This window comes from Hylobates moloch, unplaced genomic scaffold (genome assembly GCF_009828535.3).
Source record: "Hylobates moloch isolate HMO894 unplaced genomic scaffold, HMol_V3 SCAFFOLD_17, whole genome shotgun sequence".
Lineage (NCBI taxonomy): Eukaryota > Metazoa > Chordata > Mammalia > Primates > Hylobatidae > Hylobates > Hylobates moloch.
In genome coordinates, this window is record NW_026652292.1 from 20,032,538 (window position 1) to 20,059,406 (window position 26,869).

Sequence of the window (26,869 nt, forward strand, 5' to 3'; positions counted from 1 at the left end):
AATAGATGTTTAATGAGATCCTGTCATCTGTCTGCTTTTTTATTGTAAAACAGGAAGGGTTTTAATACTAGAGGAACAACTGATGTACCTCTGAAAAAGAGAGGGATTAGTTATTAATTGAATTGAGGGTTGTCTTGTCTTAGTAGCTTTTATTCTCTAGGTACTATTTGATTATGATTGTGAACATAGAATTTATCCCTCATTAAATGTAAAATCAACAGGAGAATAGCAAAAACTTATGAGATAGACGAACATTGTGTGAGTGACATGGTTTAACTTGTTTGGAAGAAGCACTTGCCCCAGAAGATACACAATGAAATTCATGTTATTGAGTAGAGTAGTAATACAGTGTGTTGCACTGTGAAGTTCATAACCATGAATTTTAGCAGTGGATAGGAAGGCTGAATAATTGACTTCCTATCGTTTTCAGGTTCTGTGTTTGATTTTTTTTATATATTAATTTCTTTGATTCACATTAAGCTCAGTTATGTATTTCCATTTTATAAATGAAAAAAAAATAGGCACTTGCAAATGTCAGATCACTTGCCTGTGGTCATTCGGGTAGAGATTTGTGGAACTAAGTTGGTCTTAATCAAATGTCAAGCTTTTATTTTCTTATAAAATGTAGGTTTTAATATGAGTTTTAAAATAAAATTAATTAGAAAAAGGCAAATTACTCAATACATAAAATGTATTGCATTTGTAATAGGTAGGTATTTCATTTTCTAGTTATGTTGGGATGTTATTCAGACTATAATTCCCAATGAAAAAAACTTTAAAAAATACTAGTGATTGCACATTTAAAACACCTTTCAAAAAGCATTGAGAGCTTATAAAATTTTAATAAGTGATCAAACCAAATTTGAAGAGAAAAGAAGAACCCAGAGAGGTAAGGATATAATCTTACCAGTTGCAATTTGCTGATCTCTACAAATATTAATATTTATTTTGACAGTTTCAGGGTGAATGAGAAAGTAACCAAAACCCAAGACTAGCATATGTTAAGTCTTCTTAAGGAGCCCTCCCCTAAAAGATTGAGATGACCAAATCTTATACCCTCAGCATAAGGTGAACCAGACAGACCTAAAGCAGTGGTAGCTTGGATCCACTACTTGGGTTTGTGTGACTGCATGACCCAGGTAATCTGAAGAAGTGAACATTTTTTTAAGGTGGTCCTACTTATACACTGCCCAGGTGTTAGGGAGAAGCAAATCTGAATGCTTTATAAAAATACCTGCAAGCTAAATCTTACAATATTCTCAAGAACACAATGAAACAAGGCAAAATAAGTTAAAATCAACAAAAATAACATGAAACATAATTAGACCCACAAAGACTTCAAACATTGGACAATATTAGAGAAAGATAATAAATATTTTACTCTTTAAAAATTTAGTTAAAAGCTTAAACTAATTGTAGAGAAAAAACTATGTTAGTATTATACTCTAGATGAAATAAGCAAAACCTTTAAAATACAAATGTGATTACTTAAATTAAATATGAGATAATTTACCACCAGATTAGATACCATTGAAGGAATAATTAATATACTGAAATACAGGTCAGTAGTTTTTTTCAATTCAGCATGGAGATGTAAAAAATGAAAATTAATGCAAAAAATAAGGGCACAAAAAGAAATGAGTAATTTTGATCAGACATGTCTTAAAATTAATAAACTGGAAATTTGACATATTTAAAAAAAATTGTCATCCAAGTAGATATGTCTATTAAATAGTTGTTCTTATATCTAGTAATGCAATTATTATTACCCCCTCACGCAGTTCAGATTCTGGGGTAATCTTTAGACCTCAGCTTTATCTTTTGTATTATTAATTCTATTTACTACATTTTATTTTGCTAATGATGTTTTTAATTTCTGACATTCTGGAGTATTGCTTGTAAAAGGTACTTTTAAAAATATTTTATGGTTATTTTTGTGATTCCTATCCCTCTATGGACACCAAGGCTATTTACATTTTCTTTAGTTTCTTCTGTAAATTATATTTTTTTAGTGTTTATATCATTTCATAGATAGGATCTTCTTTATTATTTTTATTTAAATATTTGGTGATTCTTGTTTTCTCAGCCATCTATTGTTAAGTGTTCTTATTAAGCATTATTATTAAAGATTCTTTCCTCTAATCACATGACAATCTTTATTTCCCCCAAGTAATTGAAAATTGCAATAATTAAAACTCTGGCCATGCTGCCATGTGGTACAGCATGGGTTTGGGCTTTCTTTCTTCTTTTTTTTTAACTTTTATTTTAGGTTTGGGGGGTACCTGTGAAAGTGTGTTATATAGGTAAACTCATGTCACTAGGGTTTGTTGTACAGATCATTTTGTCACTTAGGTACCAAGGGCTCAACAATTATTTTTCCTGTTCCTCTCTCTCCTGTCACCCTCCACTCTCAAGTAGACTCCAGTGTCTACTGTTGCCTTCTTTGTGTCCATGTGTTCTCATAATTTAGTTCCCCACTTGTAAGTGAGAACATGCAGTACTTGCTAGTATTTGGTTTCTTGTTCCTGTGTTAATTTGCCCTGTATAATAGCCTCCAGCTCCATCCATGTTACTGCAAAGAACATGATCTCATTCTTTTTTATAGCTCCATGGTGTCTATATACCACATTTTCTTTATCTAAACTGTTATTGATGAGCATTGAGGTTGATTTTATGTCTTTGCCATTGCAAATAGTGCTGCAATGAACATTTGCGTGCATGTGTCTTTATGGTAGAATGATATATTTTCTTCTGGGTATGTACGCAGTAACGTGGTTGCTGGTTGGAATGGTAGTTCTGCTTTTAGCTCTTTGAGGAATTGCCATGCTGCTTTCCACAATAGTTGAACTAACTTACACTCCCACTAACAGTGTGTAAGTGTTTCCTTTTCTCCACAACCTGCCAGCATCTGTTATTTTTTGACATTTTAATAGTAGCCATTTTAACTGGTATGAGATTATATTTCATCGTGGTTTTAATTTGCATATCTCTAATGATCGGTGATACTGAGTTTTTTGGTTTTTTTTTCACATGCTTGTTGGCTGCATGTATGTATTCTTTTGAAAAAGTGTCTGTTCATGTACTTTGCCCACATTTTAGTGGGGTTGTTTTTCTCTTGTAAATTTGTTTAAATTCCTTATAGGTGCTGGATTTTAGACATTTGTCAGATGCATAGTTTGCAAATAGTTTCTCCCATTCTGTAGGTTGTCTGTTTATTTTGTTAATAGTTTCTTTTGCTATGCAGAAGCTCTTAAGTTTAATGAGATCCTGATATGTTTAGGCTTTGTGTCCCCACCCAAATCTCATCTTCAATTGTAATCTCCATAATCACCACATGGAGAGACCAGGTAGAGGTAACTGAATCTGGGGGTGGTTTCACCCATGCTGTTCTTGTGATAGTGAATGAGTTCTCACGAGATCTGATGGTTTTATGAGGGTCTCTTCCCCCCTTTGCCTGGTACTTCTCCTTCCTGCCGCCTTGTGAAAAAGGTGCATTGCTTCCCTTTCACCTTCTCCTATAATTGTAAGTTTTCTGAGGCCTTCCCAGCCATGCTGAACTTCAAGTCAATTAAGCCTTTTTCTTTATAAATTACTCAGTCTCTGGCGGTTCTTTATAGCAGTGTGAAAATGGACTAATGAAGTTCCCATTTATCAATTTTTGCTTTTGTTGCAATTGCTTTTGACATCTTTGTCATGAAATCTTTGCCTGTTCTATGTCCAGGATAGTATTGCCTAGGTTGTCTTCCAGGGTTTTTAAAATTTCCTGTTTTGCATTTAAGTGTTTAATCCACCTTGAGTTGATTTTTATATATGGTGTAAGGAAGGGGTCCAGTTTCAATCTTTTGCATATGGCTAGTCATTTATCCTAGTACCTTTTATTGAAAAGAGAGTCTTTTCTCCGTTGCTTGTTTTTGTCAGTTTTATTGATGATCAGATAATCATAGCTGTGTGGCTTTATTTCTGGGTTCTCTATTCTGTTCTATTGGTTTATGTCCCTGTTTTTGTACCAGTACCATGTTGCTTTGGTTAACATAGCCCTGTAGTATAATTTGAGGTCAGATAGCCTGATGCTTCCAGCTTTATTCTTTTTCTTAAGATTGCCTTGGCTATTTGGCCTCTTTTTTGGTTCCACATGAATTTTAAAACAGTTGTTTTTAGTTTTGTGAAGAATGTCATTGGCAGTTTGATAGAAATAGCATTTAATCTGTAAATTGCTTTGTGCAGTATGGCCTTTTAATGATATTGATTCTTCCTATCCATGAGCATATGTTTTCCATTTTGTTTGTATCCTCTCTGGTTTCTTTGTGCAGTGTATTGTAATTCCTGTTGTAGAGATTTTCTACCTCCCTGGTTAGCTGTATTTTACCCTAGATATTTTATTCTTTTTGTGAAAATTGTGAATGGGATTGCCTTCCTGATTTGACTGTCAGCTTGGTTACTCTTGGTTTATAGAAATGCTAGTGATTTTTGCACATTGATTTTCTTTCTAAAACTTTGCTGAAGTTTTTTTATCAGCAGAAGGAGCTTTGGGGCTGAGACTATGGGGTTTTTTAGATACAGAATCATGTCAGCTTCAAATAGGGATAGTTTTACTTCCTCTCTTACTATTTGGATGCCCTTTATTTCTTTCTCTTGCCTGATTACTCTGGCTAGGATTCCCTATGTTGAATAGGAGTCATGAGAGAGAGCATCAAATCTATACATATCAAATACTAACCTTGAATGTAAGTGGGCTAAATGCCCCACTTAAAAGGTAAAGGGGGGCAAGCTGAATAAAAAAGCAAGACCCAATGGTATGCTGTCTTTGAGACCCATCTCACATGTAATGACACCCATAGGCTCAAAATAAAGAAATGGAGGAAAATCTACCAAGCATATAGAAAACAGAAAAAAGCAGGGGTTGCATCCTAATTTCAGGCCAAACAGACTTCAAACCAACAAAGATCAAAAAAGACAAAGAAGGGGCCAGGAGTGGTGGCTCACACCTGTAACCCCAGCACTTTGGGAGGCTAAGGTGGGTGGATTTCAAGGTCAGGAGATCAAGACCATCCTGGCCAACATGGTGAAACCCCACCTCTACTAAAATACAGAAAAAAAAAAAAAAAGTTTGCCAGTCTTGGTGGTGTGTGCCTGTAATCCCAGCTACTCGGGAGGCTGAGGCAGGAGAATCACTTGAACCCGGGAGGCAGAGATTGCAGTAAGCCGAGATTGTGCCACTGCACTACAGCCTGGCGATAGAGTGAGGCTCCATCTCAAAAAAAAAGACAAAGAAGGGCATTACATAATGATGAAGGGTTTTATTCAACAAGAAGACATAACTGTCCTAAATATATATGCACCCGACACAGGAACACCAAGATTCATAAAGTAAGTTCTTAGAGTACAAAGAGACTCCCACACAACAATAGTGGGAGACTTTAACACACCACTGACAGTAATAGACAGATCATCAAGGTAGAAAATTAACAAAGATATTCAGGATCTGAACTCAGCATTGCACCAAATGAGTCTGATAGACATCTACAGAACTCTCCATCCAAAAACAATAGAATATACATTCTTCTTATCTCCACATGGCACATGCTCTAAAATTGACCACATAATGCCTTTCTTTTCAGTGGTCCGTATGTAAGTCTTTTGAAAGTGGCAGCATCTCTACCGCTCATGCTTGTTGTGAGGAACTCTACTGAACACAAGGAACTTTACTAATCTCTAATGCTTGTGAGTAGATTCTGAACTCATCATTTAGAGAGCTAATCTGGGGGCTTTCTTCTCAGAGCAAAGACATAAAACAAACATCAGTTGAGTGTGGGACAGGGAGTCATGTGCTATAAATTTCTTGGACAGTTCTTACTCTATGGACCAATTACCATTCCCTTGTATCTCTAATTTTGGGATTATTTCTGGATTAAAACACACAAAAAAAATCAGACTGTAAAAAGTCGTCATTTTTACCAGTGTGAGAATATGTATTCCTCGCCTTTACTGGGATTCGCTGCCAGTATATATGCAAATGACTTATACCCACACATACACACATGCACATACACACACACACGTGTGTGTGTAGGTTTGTCTGTAATAGGGATTTATATGTTTGCTTGTCTTTCTATTAGAATTGAGATACCGCAAAATACACAGAAATTAAGCATTCAATTTAATAAGTGTTCACAAATGTACATATTTAATCAATATCTCAATCAATGCAAAGACCATTATTTCACCTCTGAAGATAATTTTTAATCTTTTGCAAATTATTGAGACTTATTTAATGGCCGAGACTACACAGTCCTTCATAAACGTTCCATGTAAATTTGATAAAAGTATTTTCAGGAAATTTTTTGTGTAGTGTTCTAAAACTTGAAACTAGACTACATTGGTTGATAGTGTTATTAGAATCTTCCAAATCCTTACTAATTTTTATTTGTTCATCTATTGTTTATGTTGAGCTGATGATTAAAATCTTCAACTATGAGTGAACGTCTTTCTGTTCGTCTGTTTAGTTCTGTTTTTACTTCGTGCATTTTGACACTCTGTTATCAGTTGTATAAACATTGAGAATTATAATGCATTGCTAATGAGCTTAACCTTTTAACACTCCATCTCTGATATTTCACCTTATTTTGAATCCTACTTTCTCTGATATTAGCCAGCTACATCAGTTTTGCTTCCTTTCATTTTCAACCTAATTTTATGACTCTGTCTCAAAAAAATAAAAAATGCATTCATAGTACAGAGCATATAGTTTTGTCCTTTTTAAATCCAGTCTCAAAATTGCCAGCTCTTAATTTGAGTGTGTTATGGGTTGAATTGTAGTCTGCCAAAAAAAACATATGTTGAAGTCCTTACCCCAGTAATTAACGATGCGACCTTATTTAAAGATAGGCTCTTTATAGATGTAATCAAGTCAAAATGGGATCATTAGAGTAGCCTCTAATCCAGTGTGACTGGTGGCCTTATAAAAGGGGGAAATTGGACACACAAATGCCACCAGAAAGCACAACATATGAACATGAAGAAAGCCATCTAAAAGCCATGGAGAGATGCCTAGAATAGATTCTTCTTCACAGCCTTTAGAAGGAACTAGTACCTTGAATTCAGACTTCTAGCCTTCAGGACTTGAGATAATACATTTTTGTTGCTTGAGGCACCCAGTTTATGGTACTTTGTTACATAACCCTAGGAAACTAATATAAATGTTCAATCCATTTACATTTAATCAGTGATGTCAGTGTTAAATCTACCATGTAACTATTTGCCTACTATTTTCTTATTTGGGTGTTGTTTTCTTCCCTTGGTTGTTGATATTTCTTTCTTCACTGGTTCAGTGTTACCTTCCTTAGAGTAAATGGATATTTTTCAATGTTTCATTTTAATTATGCTATTGGCTTTATATCCTTCATACATGTATTCTTGTTGGCTTGATGTTCTTGGATCTCTGCATTGAAATTTCTCATCAAAATTTGCAAACACTGGCAATTATTTCTTCAAATATATTTTTTCTGTCTCATTTTCTGACTCATCTTCTGAGACTTCATTTGTGTATAGGTTTGATATCCCATGTCATTCTATCTCTTATTTTAATCATTTTCCTCTTTTATTTGAGATTAGATAAATTCAAAAATGGTTTTCAAGGTTATTTGTCTGTTTTTCAGATAGCTGAAATCTGAGAGTATACCCCGTCAGTGACTCTTTCATTGTATATTTTGCACTTGACTTCAAAAATGTTCATTACTCAAAATTCCTTTTTTGTTCTATCATTGTGACAATATCTCCATAGTCTTAGGACATATTCATAATAGATATCTGTTGATTTCAAAGCCTGAGTCATTATGATGTATGTTCATTGACTGCTTTTTTCCCCTTGATTATTGATTAAACTTTCCTGCTTCTTTGCATAACTTGTATTTTTGACTAATACACTGTAGAATATCTAGATGTTGTCTTCTTGTAAAGGCCCCTAAGATTGTCCTTTGAAAGCTGTTAAGTGGCTTACAGATCCTTTTGATTTGCCATGCCTGGTTTCATTATTTGTTAAGAAAAGTCTCTTTCATTTTTGTTCTTAAATATAGGACATAGTCTTTACTGAAAGAAATAGTCCTTGTTCTTAATGCCTGGAATATTCCATGAAATATCTTCCCTGTGGCTAGTCAATAACCCCAACATCTCCTTGTCCAGTTACTACTGATACCTTATTCCCACAGTATCTGCTTTCAGCAGGTCTTACAGATGTTAACCCTGCTCATGTATAGAGCAGCTTTTGAAGAAATTGGTGCCAAACGCTTATTCTGGCTTCTGTAGGCCTACCCCATGCCTCTTTTTCCTTTCCTATACAAATTTCAGCCACTTCAGCAGCTCTCAAATAGCCACTTAAGCTACTTTAAGTTATTTACAAATATTGATAGATATAGATAGATAGATAGATAGATAGATAGATAGATAGATAGATAGATATAGAGATGATATAGATTTAACTCTAATTTTAGATTCAGGGGGTATATGTGCAGATTTGTTACAAGGTTATATTGCTTGCTGCTACTGTTTTGGCTTCCACTGATCCTGTCATCCAGGTAATGAACTGAATACCTAACAGGAAGTTCCTTGGCTCTTGTCCCTCTACCCCCACCTCTTTTTGGAACCTAATTAAACTAAAAGCTTCTGCACAGCAAAAGAAACTATCAACAAATAAGCAGACAACCTACAAAATGAGAGCTTTAAGCTTTAATCTCTTCCTCTAAACTCATTATTTTTAGAGTCTGCCTCCTTGTTTAATGGGAGAAAAAGTGCCCCTAGTCACATTCTCTGGTTAAATGTGGTGCTTACCTAATGGCTTTCTTTTCTCTTGAGTATGAAAAACTTGTACTTCTTGTTTGACGCATAAAACCTGTTTCCTCATATATGTTGCCCAGTCTTATCATTGTTTATAGTGAAAAGGCAAGTCCCTCCAATAATTCTATTATGGCCAAAGACCAAAGTGCCTCTGATATGACTTATGTCCTTCAGAAATTGCTTACTCTTTAGTCTGTTAGTAGAATTCTTCTCAACTTTCCATAATTATTTTAATAAGTACTATATTTTACTATTTCAATGGCAACTTGGAATAAAGAAGAAATAAATGTATTTGTTTGGTCCATCTTTGTGAATTCAAACTGTAAGTCATTACTTTTCACGTCCACTAGACATATTACTGAACGGTAATTCCTTGTTTACACCTATAATCTCCCTCTCCTGTTTTCCTAGTTTCTATTCAAGTATTTGGGGTAACTGATATTTCTTAAAACAATATATATTCTTGGAAAGAGATGTCTCTAGAATCTCCTTCTTAGGTGACTTATTAGGAAAAATTATAAGAATAAGAATGAGAATAGAGAAGAAAAGTAATTGAAGACATCCACTTCAACTCTAAATCCCCACAGGAGAAAAATGGCTAGCATTTTATTTAAATGCCTAAGAAGGGCATTTAAATAAAAATGCCCTTCTTAGGTGACTTATTAGGAAAAATTATAAGAATAAGAATGAGGATAAAGAAAAGTAATTGAAGATACCCACTTCAACTCTAAATCCCCAAAGGAGAAAAATGGCTGGCACTTATTTAAACTCATCTAGGGTTTAGTTTTGCTGATGTTGTTTTTCCAATAATAATCTGTTTCAATTATTATAACAGCAATTTCAGTGAAATATGGTACTTACCAGCTAAGTTTTACACAAGGAAGCACTTTCCTAAACACTTCCCCATGCTTCCTCAAAGTTTGAATCCAAATCTTTTGTACTTCAGGGCTTATTTTGTTTTTCCTACAGCATTCTGCCTTTCTAGAATTAGCACTAGTTACCCTCAGGAAAAACAAATACATGGACCCATAAAATAATCTTTGGAAGTCTTTCTTCTCCTGCTAGTTACCAAATTATAATCTTCTTATTGTAAGAAAATAAGTAAATAAAATAAAAAATAAAAAGAACTATTTTACTCTAATAAGATTCCCATTAAGCTAAGCCTGCTTTTGTTGTATTAGAGATTAACATATGTAGGCAGTGTTCTTTTTGACTGGAAATGAGGATCAGTTATGGTTCAAGTAATGCATAAACAAGATGTATTTTAAAAAATACATTATATTTGTGCATTATATTTAAGCAGCCATTTGTAAAAAGCTGAAACTTATTAGAAAGTGAATTCTTCATGGTCATGTTTGTATTTCCAATGTTTAGGATTATTTGTTAGCTTAGATATAGACTAGATTATTTTTCTAAACAAACAGGAATAAGAAATATAGGTAGTAAAATTTACATGACCTAGTAAAATTTTAAAATATCTATTCTAACAGGCAGTGATGAGAGCAATAAATAAAATATATCTTGGTTTAAATTCTAAGTAAATATATTTGACAATAGAAATATAAACATACTCATATGAGTGAATTGCTTCTAATTCTGGCCTTTAGCTAAATAAGCACTTAATGCTAGTAAGAAAAATACATTATTTCATAAAGATAACAAATTCTTTCAGAAATAGTAATTATATTTTTAAAGAGTTTTGGGAAAATAGAAGTGTATATTCTAATATTATAGCAAAGTTTCTGCTAAGTTTCTGTGATGCCAATGTTTTCATTATGAATCATTTCATTGTCAAACAAAATGTATGCTATTGATTCAACACAGGCAAAAAGAGAAGGAAAAAAAAGGTATATTAAAAAAAAAGACCTTTGGTTATTCCAGCTGCCACCAATTGCTTTCTTGTTTCAGTTGAATTTTGAAGTAGCTAATCATATTTTGGCATTTTCTTGTCATCAAAGCATTTCATGAAATCATCCCATTACAATGTTTTTCTCAGAGGCAAAGTTAACATGGTTGACAGTTTAATTGACATATTTCTTTTTCGTTGTGTGCCTTTGCCAATTAAACAAATTGCACCATATTTTGATGTTCATTTTGTTAATTATTTGTAAAACTGTAGACTCTGATTTTTTTTTTTTTTTTTTCAGGTGTCAGTTTCTTGGTCGGGAATGAAAATAGTGCCAACCTTGACACCTTCACTCTGATTTTACTTTCTGAGGAAGTTTTCTTTAATAGTTATTTGGTGATAATTATTAATACTGGTGAGTTTTAAAATTTTTGCTTTCAAGAATTTTCCATTTTTTTCAACATACTTACATCACAATGAGGCAACCAAATATGAATCCTGAGAATGAAGATGGAAAATGAATATTTTAATCCAATATAGAGTTGTTCTTTCAACATTTTTAGTTTTAGTTGTAATTGAAAATATAAAGTTACATAATTGTGTGAGGAATAATTTTTGCAGAGAAATTTTTAAAAATTCACAAAAGGAAAAAGAAACCTTTACCATGAATCCATAACATTGAAAGACTGTGTTTAAGTGATTTTAATAAAGCCAAACCAACACTTTCAGCAGGAACTAAATGGCAGCATCTGATTTCATGCTGATACATATGTATTAATGTGGTGCTCACTTTTACCCTTCATTTTACCTTGGGTCTTTCCATTTTCTTTCTTTTTATGTTTTGTTTTTTTTTCTTTTGGAAGAGGTAATTTTTAGGGAGAAAAAAACACTTTTTCCTCACAGGTCGATTTAAAATGTTGGCCTTACCTTAATCTCCTCTCTCAAACTCAATCCACTATGTAATGGGTCAACATACTTTTCTGTGAAGGACCAGATAGTAAATATTTTAGTCTTTGCAGGCCATATGGTCTCTGTTGCCAGCTCTTCCATTGTGGTGTGAAAGCAGCCATAGACAACACAGAAATGAATAAGTGTAACTGTTCCAATAAAAACAGATGATATGTTGAATTTAGCTCACAGAGTTTAGCTTGCTGCCCCTGCAGGAGGCCTTTGGAGTAAAAGCTTCCTGAGAGGAGGAATTTTTGTCTTTTTTGCTCAAGTTCTAGCTCCAGTACCTAAAATAGTGCCTGTCACATAGGTATTGATGAATATTTGAACCTGTTGAACATACACCTAAAATAAAACATTTAGCAAGATACAGTACTACACAATTTGGAAAACACTTGGCTCCCATCGAAATCAAAGCTTTCCTGAGTAATTAATTATTTGGCCTGATGATGAATTACTGTGCCTGAGATGATAGAGCTAATTTATTTTTCATTTCACTCAGGGGGCACACGTTATTTTCATTGTGAATTTGGTTAAAATGAAAAGATTTCCTGGTCTAAGTCCTGGATAGACCTTTATGGAATAGCATACTCTTCACTCTTTTTGAATCGCATGCAGTTGTCACACTGGATGATTTCCAGACAGACAGAGGTTCCAAGTCTTTCATCATGTTTGGGTTAAAGACCTCATTAACATACTAGTCCTGCCATTTGAGTCTGTTCTCTTCATGGAATATTTTCGCCTGAATCAGTGGGTATAATTCATCAGTGTCTGGTTGCTTCAAGTTATTTTTCTTAATGCTGATGTTAATGCATGCCCATCTTTATGACTCAACACATTGCACAATAAAAAACAAAAATTATTTTGGAAGACACAGTTGACATCTATATGAAATATTCTGTATCAGCGACTGAACTTCAGCAAGCTCCTGTGGCCAGCAGGGTTTTACAGAGGTACAACTGCTCTCCCACAATCACTTATCATAAAGCAAGAGACAATTGGGCCAACGTAGCCTCTTGCCTGCTTTTGTGTACAAAATATAAATAAAATAGAGCAAATAAGGAAAAATAGTCCCGCAGCTGGAAGACAACTTTAAAGAAAAATGATGTTCATAGCTATCTTGCCAGTAGCTGGCAAAGCAGTTTTTATAAAACATATTTAATGTTTACAACCACTTGGAGGCTGGGGAAGGAGTAGTACTTTGAAAATATGTTTAATGTTTTAAACCACTCTGTGGCCGAGAAGCAACTCGTGCTAAAATATATTTAATGCTTAGAGTCATTCGGTGGTTTCGAAAAAAAGGAACTTCTTGTTAATTTTTAACATTTATTGCTGATCAGTGGCTGCTAAAGTAACTATCAGTACAGCATGGTTTATGTTTAGGGACACACTGTGCTGCTACTAAAACAATTCATACTCTTCTCTCAAGTCCACACAAAAAATGTCAATAGCATTACCTTTGCAATTGCACCACTAATAAAAACAGGAATCAAACAGACGAATAAAATGCTCCCTGCCCACACAGCCATAACATCCTATGGCCCTGAAAATAGTTCTGCCATGCTGCGTGCAGTGCACACTTCACGGCTGGCACAGGAGAGATCACAAGGCCTTGCTCAATTTCATCAAATGTGTTAAAGCAACTCAGCAGATTGTGAAGCAGAAGTGGAAGCTGATAATTGGTGTTTCTTACAAATCAACGGCTTGTCTCCACACATCAAGGTAAAGGCGTCCTCTACACCAAAGAAAATGTAAATTGGGATAGAAGGTCATTATGTTTTTAAATATACTTGGTTAAATTTGTAGAAAGGGCAATGGTAAATATTGAGCTCATGTGTCAGATGGAGAGAAAACTTGAGAAAAGGGAAGAAGATAATGAGCTGGAAACTTTACCATTTAGACTTTCTCTGGCTAGTTTTCTGAGAATGATCATCAAACTTTTACGAGGACCCTTTCCAATTTATTGACTGCACTTCCCCAGGGATTGTGGCAAATGGTAAATATACATTTTCTCCTTGCTACTTGCAATAACCCTGCTAATAAAGTGTTACTATTATTCACTTGCAGGTGAGAAAATCAATGTAAAAGGAGGAGAAATAACCCACACAACTACATACAACTAGGAAATGATAGTTGGATCTGAACAAAAGGATATGCACTCACAACAAGTTCTACACCCAAGTACTATTGCAAGTACAAGCTGTATTTCATGGGAAAAAAAAAAAAGAATAACTCAAAAGACAGAATGAAGAGCTTAGAGGCATGAATAATTATTCACAGGCGTTGAATATAATCAAAGGACTTGCAACATTTACCACTGGGATTTTAAAATGTGGTGGACCAATAATTCCTTTAGTCTGTGCATTTTATCATTTTTTTCAACAGGAATGTCTAGAGACATTATTTTATGCCTGTTTTACCATTGTATTTTTGGTGAATGGGTAGTAACTGATCTCTTTAGTATCACAAATCTGGATGAAGAAAATGTGGTACATATACACCATGAAATACTATGCCACCACAAAAAGGAAATGAGATCATGTCCTTTGCAGGGACATGGATGAAGCTGGAAGCCATTATCCTCAGTGAACTAACGCAGGAACAGAAAACCAAAGACCACATGTTGTCACTTATAAATGGGAGCTGAACAATAAGAACACATGGACACAGGGTGGAGAACAATACACACTGGGGCCTGATGGGGGGTGCAGTGGAGGGAGGGGGAGCATTAGAAAAAATAGCTAATGCATGCTGGGCTGAATACCTATGTGTTGGGTTGATAGGTGCAGCAAACTACACTGGCACATGTTTATCAATGTAACAAACCTGCACATCCTGCACGGGTACTCCAGAACTAAAAGTAAAAAAATTAAAAAAAGAAAAAAAAAAAGAATTAAACCCAAAGATCACTTCCCCATCTTGACTTGATTTAGATGAAAAGCTTCTGGACTTTGAGCTGATGCTGTAGTGGGCTGAAATTTTGGGGTCCTCAGAAGGGGATGAGAATATATTGCACGAGAGAGCAACATGAATCATTGAGAGCCAGAGTATAGACAGTGGTAGGTAGACTGTAGGAGAGCCCTCAATGATCCCAGCTTTCTTGTATTCGGGTTGCACTTACTTGTAGAATACGGCAGAAGGGATGTGATGTCACTTTCAAGATTAGGTTATAAATAGACTATGGCTTCAATCAGAGAGTTTTCTCTCTGTCTAGCTCTCTTTTGGGTAGTTCATTCTGAGGAAAGCCAGCTGCCACATTATGATGTAGGCCTGTGAGGTCCATGTAGCAAAGAACATATGGAAGATTTCTACCACCCCCTAACTAAGCCTTTATATCGGACCGCAATCCCAGACAACGAGGTAGCTACAACCTCTTGAGAAGCCTTGAGACAGAGGTACTCAATAGAGCCACTCCTATGAGAAACTTAAGTATCTGCTGTTTTACACCGCTAAGGTTTTGGTTAATGTATTATGCCATAATAGATAAGTTATACACAACCTTTATCAAATAATAAAAATAACCATCATCAGTAATGAGACAAATCATAAACCATGGCCCACTCAATAGAACATAATGAGGAGAGTACAGAATTGCTTCTGGGATATTTCTGACAAAGATGTATATGCTTCATTCATACATGAGGAAACATCACACATACTCAAGATGGGAAAGCCATTCTAAAAAATAACTAGGCAGAAAACTTCAAAAATATTAAAGTCACGGAAGCCAAGAAAAAATATGAACCTATTTCAGATTAAAGGAAACTAAACAGATGTCACATTTTAATACAATGTTTGATTTTGAACTTGAACTTTTTGTTATATAAGACACTATTCAGACAAGTGCTAATGCTTGAATAGGGCTGAAGGATTAGATTGTAATAATACATTAATGCAAATTTCCTGATTTTAAACATTGTATTTTGATTGCACAAGGAGAATGTCTTTATGTGTAGAAAATAAATAGTCAACATTCTGTCTTCAAGCTTCTGAAAAACTCTGCTTTTAGGGCATAGATAGAAGCAGATGATAAGTCATCTGTTCCTCTGATACTAATTGAGTTTCTCTCTGTTTCCATGGCTAGCTCACGGGATAAGAGAATATATCTAGATTTTTATGTCTTGATTTGTCTCTCTATGGCATTTTTGTGAAAATAAGGAACTGTGGAGACTTATATGTATTTCTAAATTATAATAGTTCATTAATGTAAAGTATAGACACATTCTTCACTTTTCCTTCTTGGACCATTTAAATATGGCCACATAGCAAGTAGTCTCTGGTTTGCTGGGCGCAGTAGCTCACGTCTGTAATCCCAGCACTTTGGGAGGCCGAGGCAGGCAAATCACTTGAGGTCAGGAGTTCGAGACCAGCCTGGCCAACGTGGCAAAACCCCATCTCTTCTAAAAATACAAAAATTAGCTGAGTGTGGTGGTGCACACCTGTAATCCCAGTTACTCGAGAGGCTGAGGCAAGAGAATCACTTGAACCTGGAAGGCAGAGGTTGCAGTGAGCCAAGATCGCACCACTACGCTCCAGCTTGGGCAACAGAGCAAGACTCCATCTCAAAAAAAAAAAGAAAAAAAAGAAAAAAGAAAATAGTCTCTGGTTAAATAACCTCTGAAAAATTTCACCAAAAATTTCATCTTAGCATTTCTCCCCAAACTTCATGTAAAATAAAATAGAGTTGAGAGAAAAAAAGAAAAGCAAGGGAGTACTTGTTCACTATATTTATTAAGCCAGTGTTCTGCTTTATTTTAGGTGTATCTTTTCTTATTTAAACGTCAGCTAAACTTTCTTTTTAAGATATTGAATGAGCCGGGCGCAGTGGCTCATGCCTGTAATCCCAGCACTTTGGGAGGCCTAGGAGGGTGGATCGCGAGGTCAGGAGATCAAGACCACGGTGAAACCCCGTCTCTACTAAAAATACAAAAAATTAGCCGGGCGTGGTGGCGGGCGCCTGTAGTCCCAGCTACGCGGGAGGCTGAGGCAGGAGAATGGCGTGAACCCAGGAGGCGGAGCTTGCAGTGAGCCGAGATCACGCCACTGCACTCCAGCCTGGGTGACACAGCGAGACTCCGTTTCAAAAAAAAAAAAAAAAAAAAAAAAAGAAGATATTGAATGAAAGATGCCTATCCTTCAGGTTTCATTTAAGCAAGAATCCCCATTCTCGATAATATAATATAAACCTTCCAAATTCTTAAGTAGATCATCTGAGATTGAAAGCTAAGTTTAACTTTCTCAAAGATGTTTTGGCCGCCATGACACATAGACAAAATGGTATATTAAATTCTGATTAATTTGGTTCTAAAGCATCTAAGAATCATTCTTACTTTCTTATCCATAGGGGTTATTAAGTTTTCACATTAAAAAAAATTCAACAGTGAATAATACTGCATTGGGGTTACTGTAATTGTTAAGTAAAATAAGAAATACAAATGTTTAGTTAGATCACATGGCACCTGACTACTGCTTAGAAAATGGTAAGACTGACTACATAAATCATGAGTCATTATTGACATCTACTATATCATATCATAGGTTATGTATCCAATTATAAATAGTCAAATCAGCTGACTCAAGTCGGCACAGCTCAAGCAGAGGAAGATAATACAAGTGGATGTGGATTTAACACTCTAAACCTGTCAGCACTCCAGGAAAAGTAACTTAAAACTGCACACCCCACTTACGCATAATCATCAGATACTAAAGAGGGTACATTCCTATAATTTATTGTTGCTCTAGTGATCTTAAAGAATTAAGTCCACATTCATAAAGTCCAAATTTGTCTCCAAGGATTTGCTTTGACTTTGGGAGTATCTGGATCATTAGGTAATTTCTGGAGTTCAGAGTAAAAGCTTTTTATCTCTAAATATTACTTCCCTGGAATATTAGATGTAGCAGAAGTCAGTAACAGAGTGACCTTTCTCTTAAACAATTCATAGATTCACTGGAATTTTCTTCAACTTTAGGAAAATTAAATATATTCCACAGTGCTGTAAGTCTTAAATATTGATTTTCCTCTGAAATCTTGACTTATCCTACCCACCACCATTCTCCCTTTGTACACTATGTTCTTTGTAATGTTCACTTTACACAAGTGAAAATTAGTAACATTAGTAAATTTTCATTGCAGGTCTATTTGTTCATATTTCTGGATATATAATCCATTACTGTTAAACTTCATATCAATGTTCCGATATTTCTTCATCTTATGTTTTATGTTACAAAATAGGTTATTTCACTATATGTATTTTTAATTGATTAATTCTTCCCTTTTTTGGAAATGAAACAGTAGCATTCTTAATTATTGGGACAGAAAAGTTATTTCATAGGGAATACTTCAAACACTGATATCTACAACAGGCAGTAAGATTTGTCACAACAATTCGTATACTGTAAATATACCATACAAAGTTCCATCTGGTCTTGATTAAAAATTATTTTAGTATTCTCAGGAAAATGATACAGAGGGAGAATTGCCTAGATTATATGAGAGGAAAAAAAGTAAAGAAAAACATGATCTTTTCTTAGATTATTACAGCAGTGAACCATTTCCACATGGTAAGAAGGGTGCACTTGAGAATGGGGTTCAAGTACTCTAGGAACATAGATGTAAGTTCTGGATGCACAGTAGTTGTTGGTTAGTTGTAAATTCGAAATTTCAAGGCAGAAACAGCAGATACCACAACTGTAATTGGGTCTCCTTGTTTTTTGTTTTATGTGTATATGTGAGATTATGGGGAAAGGCAAAAGTAATGCATAGAGATTTATTTTTTAACATTCAATTCATAACAGTGTTTATAGCTCTTTGTACTTACTTGAAAAGTGTATATTATGTAATTTTAGCATAAAAACACTTGGACTAACTCATACCATGTGGTAACATTTCACATTCAAAAATACCCTTGTGTTATTAAAAATAAAAAAAGCATCCAGCAGGGTGGCTCATGACTGTAATCCCAGTGCTCTGGGAAGCCAAGGTGGAGGGGTGGAGGGATCATTTGAGGCCAGGACTACATGAGAACAGCCTGGGCGACATAGCTAGATCCCTTCTCTACAAAAAGTAAAAAAAAAAAAAAAAAAAAAAAAAGCTAGGCAGGGTGGCACATGCCTGGCTATTAAGGAGGCTCAGGTGGAGGGATCTCTTCAGCCCAGGAATTTAAGGCTTCAGTAAGCTAAGACTGGGCCATTGCACTCCAGCCAGGGCAACAGACCAAGACCCAGTCTCAAAATAAATAAATAAAAATGAAAGAAAGCAGTGCATTGAAAATCAATTTAAGTATTTACTGGAGTTGTCTTGAAGGCCCAATGGGAAATTTCAGTAAGGGCACATGAGAAAACACTTTAAGAACCTATTCTTCCAAAGATCTTTCCAATATCTTATGACAACACAGTAAATTATATCCCACTCCAACTGCAAAAGCTGAAACTACTCTGCTTTCTCACTTACCTACACTTTTGACTTTCCAAATATATTTCTCTCTTTGGATATGAGCTGCAAACTCCTTATATGAAGGCTGCAACTCTGCAGCCCTAGTTATTCTAGTTGGCACAAGAAAAATCCTAATCGTTTTATCTAATGAGACAGAATTTTCCAATACTGTAGAGGCATGTGTGTGTGTTTGCTTTAAGGAAGCTGTTTTGGTAATAAAAAGTCACTGAGGGTCATAAATTCATGTTAATACATCCAGTGTACATGAAGTAGGCACTGAGTTAAACTATTTATCTACTATATAGCATATCATCTTAAAAGCCTTATTTTTTCCTCAAAATATTAACTTTATTTTTTTCCCTGTAAAATCAAGACACAGCCTCCCTCATTTTCTGGGGACTACTTTCTAACAAGCTATGCTTCTTTCCAAATGGACTTCTAAATTTCTAGCAATCGTAACAGTGCATAAAAGAGGCAACCCCAAAAGTGTAGCAGGTACTGAATCACCGATTGGCAGCCTTAGGTACACACATTAAAATATGAAATCTAAGTGAATTACTTCAAGCTGATTTCTTACGTCAAGGAGAGATTATGGTCCTTAAATGTCTGATAAGGTCACATACACAATTTCAAGTGCATTGTAGTAAATCCATATGACAGCTCCTACAGCTACTAACCTGCTTCTGCCCTCAGGGTAGCGTGCACAGTCTTCATCGCAGGTTGTAGGAGCAGTAGAAACTCCCTGGAGCACGTCAGATTTAGAAAATATGAGCAATGGCTCATACACGAATTTTAAGTTGTAACCTACATGTGATAAGTTGCTTTGTCTTCCAAATGTAATAAAAACCAGAAGTTACTTTGAAATAAACTGAAGGAATAGCAGTGGTGACTGAGGAATAAAAATTATAATTTAAAATTGTCCTTAAAGCTGGAATTCTTAACTTATTGACCTTATATCCTACGTATTATAGGACTTTGTAAATTTAGGCTGATATGGAAATGTATATTTACATCAAATTTAAATTTTTAGAATGATGGTGCTGCTATATTCCAATTGTTAATTTGATAATTGTAATTGTAATTTGTTCATTTGTTCTAATAATGTTTTCATGACATTATTCATTTGCTGCTTGGCTTGATGGCATAACAAGTATGGGTTATTTACCCCGAAAAGGAAACAGTATCACCCTTCCAGAATCTCTATTTACAGCTACAAAAGATGCAACACACCTGTTTCTGGACCACTTCCAGATCAGATGTGATGCATGCTTTAGATAATTCACTTTGATCTAGGAATTACTATCTGGCATTTTGTGGTGTAGGGTATCTCCAGCACTATATAGGTGTCTGGAATTGAGATAACAATCAATTTCAATACAAAATACATTTTTTGCTTAAAGCATGCAAGGAATCTATGAGTTCAGGTAGATTCACAGGGTGGAAAACAGGAACTAATGTTATATATTCTTGTAGTTATCTTCATAATGAAGCAGGAAGAAAAACAAAAAAGTTACAAAAATAAATGAAAAGAATTGTATTTTCTAGAATTGAAAAATATTCTTTTAGATGATAGATAAGATGTTTACATCAACCTGCAAAAAGTAAATGTTGAAGAGGTCTTGTATCTCACAGAATTTTGATTTGCTTACTCACCCACAGGAGACATTTCTGGAACAGTAGCAACATAAGGTCCATCCAAAAACTTTGGCTCATTATCATTAATATCCTGCACTTTGATGATGAATTCTGATTCAGGCTCCAGGGGCTTTCTGGTTTCTATGTCCACAGCCTGAGCACGAAGAGTGTAGAAAGGTTTTTCTTCTCTATCTAGGCTCCTTATTGCATGAATGTCCCCTGTGGTTTCATCAATGGTAAAAACGGTGCCAGCGCCATCTCCTGAGAGGGTGTATTTCACAGTGCCCTCTCCTTTGTCTAAGTCGGAATGGAGCTTTAGGGAAGAGAGGGAGAGAGGAAGAGAAAGAGAAGGACAAAGAAAGAACACCATTAAAAGGATGTTGCCAAATTAAAAAGTCATAATTTTGCAATCTAATTCCTTTAATCAAAAATGTTAAATAAAAATATTAGGGTTCTGTTTTCTTGTTTTTTATTTCTCCAACTTCTTATTATAAAAATTTCAACACAAAAAGTTGAAAACTGTGCAATGAACACATATATACCTATACATCCAAACATTCCTCCATTTGTCTATTAATCTACTTGCCTTATCAGACAGATCTCATATCCATTCTTCTGTTCATCCTTCCCTTAACCTATTTTTTTTTTTTTTTGAGGTATTACGAAGATCAGAACAAAAGTACAACCTCAGATACAGCAACAGGCCAAAAAAAAAAACAAAAAAAAAACAACGAATTTTGAAAATTTGTATTTAGTTTTTCTGTATCCCTTTGGGACAATATTTTCATAAAACGAAATGCAAAAAACTTCAGTGTACTTATTGTTTCATTTTAAATAAACATTGCAATAAAAATAAATTAGCTCACAAACATCACAAAATAAAGTTTCCGAGTGTTCTGAAGACGAAATCAATGACCTGAATCCAGTGGGAGATAGTACAAAGGAACTCAGAAAACACTAAGCATTTTCATTTGTAAAGAAGGGAAAAATCTGGCAAACCAAGAGGTTTTCAGTCATATTGGGCAGAGCGTCTCATTTTAACAGGCTAAGTTTGAATGAGTTTACCACTATTAACCAGATGATTGGTAGAATCACTGATTATCCTTTCAGATTCACAAATAGCTTGCTCTAATTCATTCTACATATAGAATATTTATGTTGAGTAATACAGGAAAGCATTGAAATTCTGCTAATTTCTTTTAAAATTCAACACATGTATAGTATATTATGTTATAGCATGGAATAAGATACACATGAATAAGCAATAAGGAAGAGAACTAAAGAGTAGAGAAAATTATCAGTGTAATGCCGTAAGGCAGTGTTCAAACTGCAGACCAAGAAGAAATGAAAAATTCACACAGCCTTAAAGGTATATAAATTACATATATAAATTACATAAATAAATAAATAAATATATACATAAAATATTACATAAAATAGTGCATCATATATAATTTTCTAGTAGTATATATTTCTATAAATATTATATTCTTATACATAATATAAATATATATACATTATACATAGCATAGTCTTATAAATAATATTTATATTAATTTTTATGCAGATGCTGATTTAAATATTTTAAACTATTCTTGCTCATTTGGGTATAGACATTTGATTTCAGCATCCAAATTTTTACACGTAAAAGCTCTTTCCAGTCAACAGATCATCCAAAAGAAAAATACACTTTTGCAGCGTCTCTAACCATTTGGGCTATGCCTTAAAAATCTGCATATGAGCACTGCTCTTTTGCAAATCGTTGCTTAAGAATTAGTTCCGTTTTCTTAACATTTCGACACACACACACTCTGAAAATATTTAAAATTATATAAATATCCTGTTGCAAATAAGCTTCCTATGTATTAGTATGAGTAATTAAAAGCACAATATAGCCCAAATATATTAGCCCAAATATAGCCCAAATAAATATAAGTTCAACTGTGGCTACATCTTTGCTCTTAAGCTCAAGAGAGTGGTTTAAGTTCAATAAAATAATATCATTGTTCATATTAATGTTATTAAGGTAAACTTATTCATTTTGTGAACTTGCATTTCCTTCAATATTTGTTCTAAAACTGTTTTGTATAAGAGTATAAGCATAACCATAAAAACCTGGTCGGGTAATATAATAAAAATAATATGGCAACAATAAGAGGGAACACGATTTTGATGCTCCTTTAAAAGTTTCTGTATATTTTACTTAAGTATAAAGAAAATTGCTATGAATGATAGGAGGAAATATTTTTGTCCTCCTATTTAAAAAAAAAAAAAACTGCTGTGAAGCATAGGAAGTTTCAAGCATAAAATCAAGCAGTAGATAAATGCTCTTTGAACTTATGAATTTCAAATTATAAATTTCAACCATGCTATTAAAGCTATTCAACACAGTGGGTATTCCTTTTGCTTTCAAATTTATCTAAATATATGAGACAGGCAAAAGCTCAATGCAAAAGGCATGACTTTAAAAAATGGATCCATTTTGCCAAGAGCTCAAAGAATATATGGTAATATTGTGGGAACTGAGTGAAAATTCAAAGTAGGTTTTGAAATGTGATACAAGTAGAATTATAAAAAGAAAAAAGAAAAACAAAACAAAAATTTCTTCATTTAGCTAAAATCATAACTGTTTCCTTTGCAAACTGACATAAAAATAAAGAAGTAAAATGTGTTTTTAGTTATATCCAAGATCCAAATTTAAGTTAATTGCTGCTGCTCCTCACTCTTCTACCTTTTCCTTCTAATTTAAAGATGGGCTTTGCAGAGATTAAAGCTTCAGAAAAAAATATGGGAAAATATGTTAAAATGTTGACCTGAAAATGAAGTGGGTGACTATAAAACTCTTGAGAGAATTAGACTTTTTAATAGCAGTTTATTACATGATAATACCTTAAAGGAGATCACATTCAGTGATCTGTGTTGACAGGTAATATTTAAAATTAAGCATTCATGCTGATTAATTCAGGCAGATAGGTGGTAGCCTAAAATATAGACATTTTTCCAATATTAATTTTGATATTAAATAAATGACATTGGCTCATGTTGGATATTATAAAATTTCCTTTACTTCAACTGTAAGATAATTTCGGTAGTGAAAGGTATAAAGTAAGATGAAAATTTCCATCATCACATCTTACGTAGAGATAACTTCTTTTTTCTGAGTTGGAGTATCGCTCTTGTTGCCCAGGCTGGAGTGGGGTGGCATGATCTCAGCTCACTGCAACCTCCACCTCCCGGGTTCAAGCAATTCTCCTGCCTCAGCCTCCAGAGTAGCTGGAACTACAAGGCACATGCCACCATGCCAGGCTAATTTTTGTAGTTTTGATGGAGACGGGGTTTCACCATGTTGGTCAGGCTGGTCTCAAACTCCTGACCTCAAATGATCCGCCCACCTCAGCCTCCCAAAGGGCTGGGATTATCGCATGAGCTACTGCGCCCTGTCCTTCTTTGTTATTTTTATATGTTTCAGTTATGTAAATATATAACTGAAAGGGTAAATATATATAAATACATATTTACTGTACATTTATATTGATATATATTTCTCTGCTTGTATCTATCTATCTATATATACATACATACTACATAAATAAATGAATCAAGATTTTTAAAAACAAAATACCATAATTATTTTTCAGTACCATTTGAAATCTTTCAAAATTACTTTTTTAAATGTCTGCATATTCATTCAGTGAAGTTGAATGATCCAATGGGCACTCTACATTCCTTCATAAACTGTGTGGTGAATGTGCGTGTGTGGATGTATGTATATGCATGTGTTTATGTGTTTTCTGGGGTTTATTTCCTTAAACAAAAAGGCAACTGTCAAGACCAAAGCTATAATAATTTTTATGAATCTTAGAAAATGTTGAATTTTTAGTGATTCTAGAAATTGATCTCTATCAATGAAACTGCTTTATCAAATATGTCAGCAATGGGATTCAGGCTTTGCTTACAATGTGAAGGAAGTTCTTAGTCTCATTTGCACAAAGAAGGAAGGAGGGCTACAGATAAAAAGAACTCATAGTCTTTTCCATATTTTTGGGTCATGTTCACTGTAAAAAAAAATCACATGATGCCATTTTTACACAGCCATTTTAATCTACACATACGGCAAGCTAATAATTCCACAAAAATAATTTCTTTCCTTTGTAGCCATTTAAAACTAACAGCTAGGAATATTTCTTCTTCCAATTATTAAAAATAAGCTGTTTCTGAGTCGGTGCTGACTACATTTACTGATTGAAGCAGCCAACTCCAAATATACCGTCTTTTAGTATTGACACTTAAAATAAAATTTCTCCCCAGAAAAAGAGTTCTATAAATGACGGCTGTAGAAATAGTCACTGTCCAGGCAGTTGTTTTGTGGAAGTAGTGTTGTTATTTTCTGGTGTTTTCCAAGTCATCTCAGATGGTGCGTGAAAATGAGATGCCAAAGAAGGCTTAAAAAAGATACCCAGCACCAGCTTCAGAGTGTAAGCAAATCTTTCATCCCAGCGCTTAAAAGTTTTGAGAAAGCTAATCTAAAGTTAAATGTTTACTAGCATCTCTCTGATTATATTTTAGAAACTACTGCACAAAAATAAAACAAATTTCTTATTTTCTCTGGGTTGAAAAGTGCACATAAAATGGAAAATGCTTTTTATACCACTATTTCCAGCAGGGATTTTATTTTCATTTGTCATTTGCCAGCCTGGGGTATGTTGGGAGAAGGAACAATTGATTTTTGAAAAGGTGGATTTGTGTGAAAACTAAAAATTGTGTTCAAGAAATACTACTACTAACCCATATGTGGATATATGTGTTTTTTACATGAGTGCCATATATATATACACACATATATGTCATACATACATATATCTATCTATGCTATAGAAATGCCATCAAGTTACCAGTTTACTTCTAAATGTAACTGCTTAATATAAAATATGCATCTTTTTGTAGTACCGAATTCTTGCAATTCAGTATATTTCCTGGCGAGAGATAGAGATGAACAACCCTGGACAGTTACCACATATGGCTCTTATGTGGTAATGAGAAGGGTTGTGATGAGAAGGGTAAAAAATAAAAAAGTTATTACAAAACATTTTTCAAGGAATTGTACAAAAAATGATTTTAATATTCTCTTTGCTTATGGAACGATATTTAAAACCATGATTTCTGTGTCCTTTAAAATGACTGCTGATTTGTAAATTGTTCTCTGTGCTCCAGACTTCTTTTATTTGTCCCTGTCTTTATGCTCATAACCATTCATTTCCCTCTTTTCCCATTGACTTAGCCTCTGGGGTTGTAATGAACTTACTCATTTATTTTTGCGTATGTGTGGGGTTTTGTCTTTCGTCTTCTGAGAATAAAGTATATGAGATCATGGAAAAAATCAGAAAACGAGGAAAATCATAAATTCATTAGCAAAATAATTTCTGATTTGGTATATAGCTCTGCAAATTACTTTACTAATTGTGTTCATATGTACTATGGTACACTGTACACTGTTTTGTAACTTGCTTTTTAGATGGATTATATCATATTTTTCTGTATCAATAAATATGAATTTATTACATCAGTTTAAACTGATCAAAAACATTTTAATCAAAGTAATACAATTAAATTGCTAAATATCATAGAGAATCAAAGAGTTTATAATCCCAAACCATACTCTTTCCTTTCCTAGCCAACTGGGGACATCTTTAATTGTTTCTATTTCAGTTCTTATAAAAAATACATATATAAAATTGGCTAAATGATTGTTATAGTAGTTCTTTAATTATAAATTTGAATAATATTTATTGACTTTCAAAGTGCATACCCCTTGCCTTGTCCAAATAAAACTGTACCACTGTTTATTCTCTGTGTTGTCAAGAAAGCACTAAGTGATATCTGAGTGTCTTTGTTTCTAAACTTCAGTTCACTCATAGAATGCATCCCTTTTTTTCTTCCTCCTAGTCTATATATTTTTTACATACTGTTTAGAATTGTTTTATTATTTTCTACCCGTTTGTCTAGCTGTTAACCTAGCTTAATTTTTGATGCATTTAAAAGTAGGTTGTAGATACAAATATCCGTCACCCTAATGCCCTTCAATACAATGTTTATGTTTTTTTTTTTTTTTGACATTAGAATGAATCTGTGGTTTCTCTATTTCATAGGATCATAGCATTAACACCTTTACACTTCCCTTT

General features: G+C 34.2%; 1 protein-coding gene across 2 annotated transcripts in view; it reads right to left on the reverse strand.

The window, feature by feature from the left end:
• Positions 1-26,869, reverse strand: part of CDH12 (cadherin 12) — a 1,061,064-nt gene that overhangs the window by 204,450 nt on the left and 829,745 nt on the right. For both annotated transcript variants that reach the window (XM_032135477.2, XM_032135479.2), the window contains one exon: positions 20,709-21,003. In XM_032135477.2, coding sequence (XP_031991368.1) covers positions 20,709-21,003 — 295 coding nt within the window. The remainder of the gene's footprint in view (positions 1-20,708; positions 21,004-26,869) is intronic.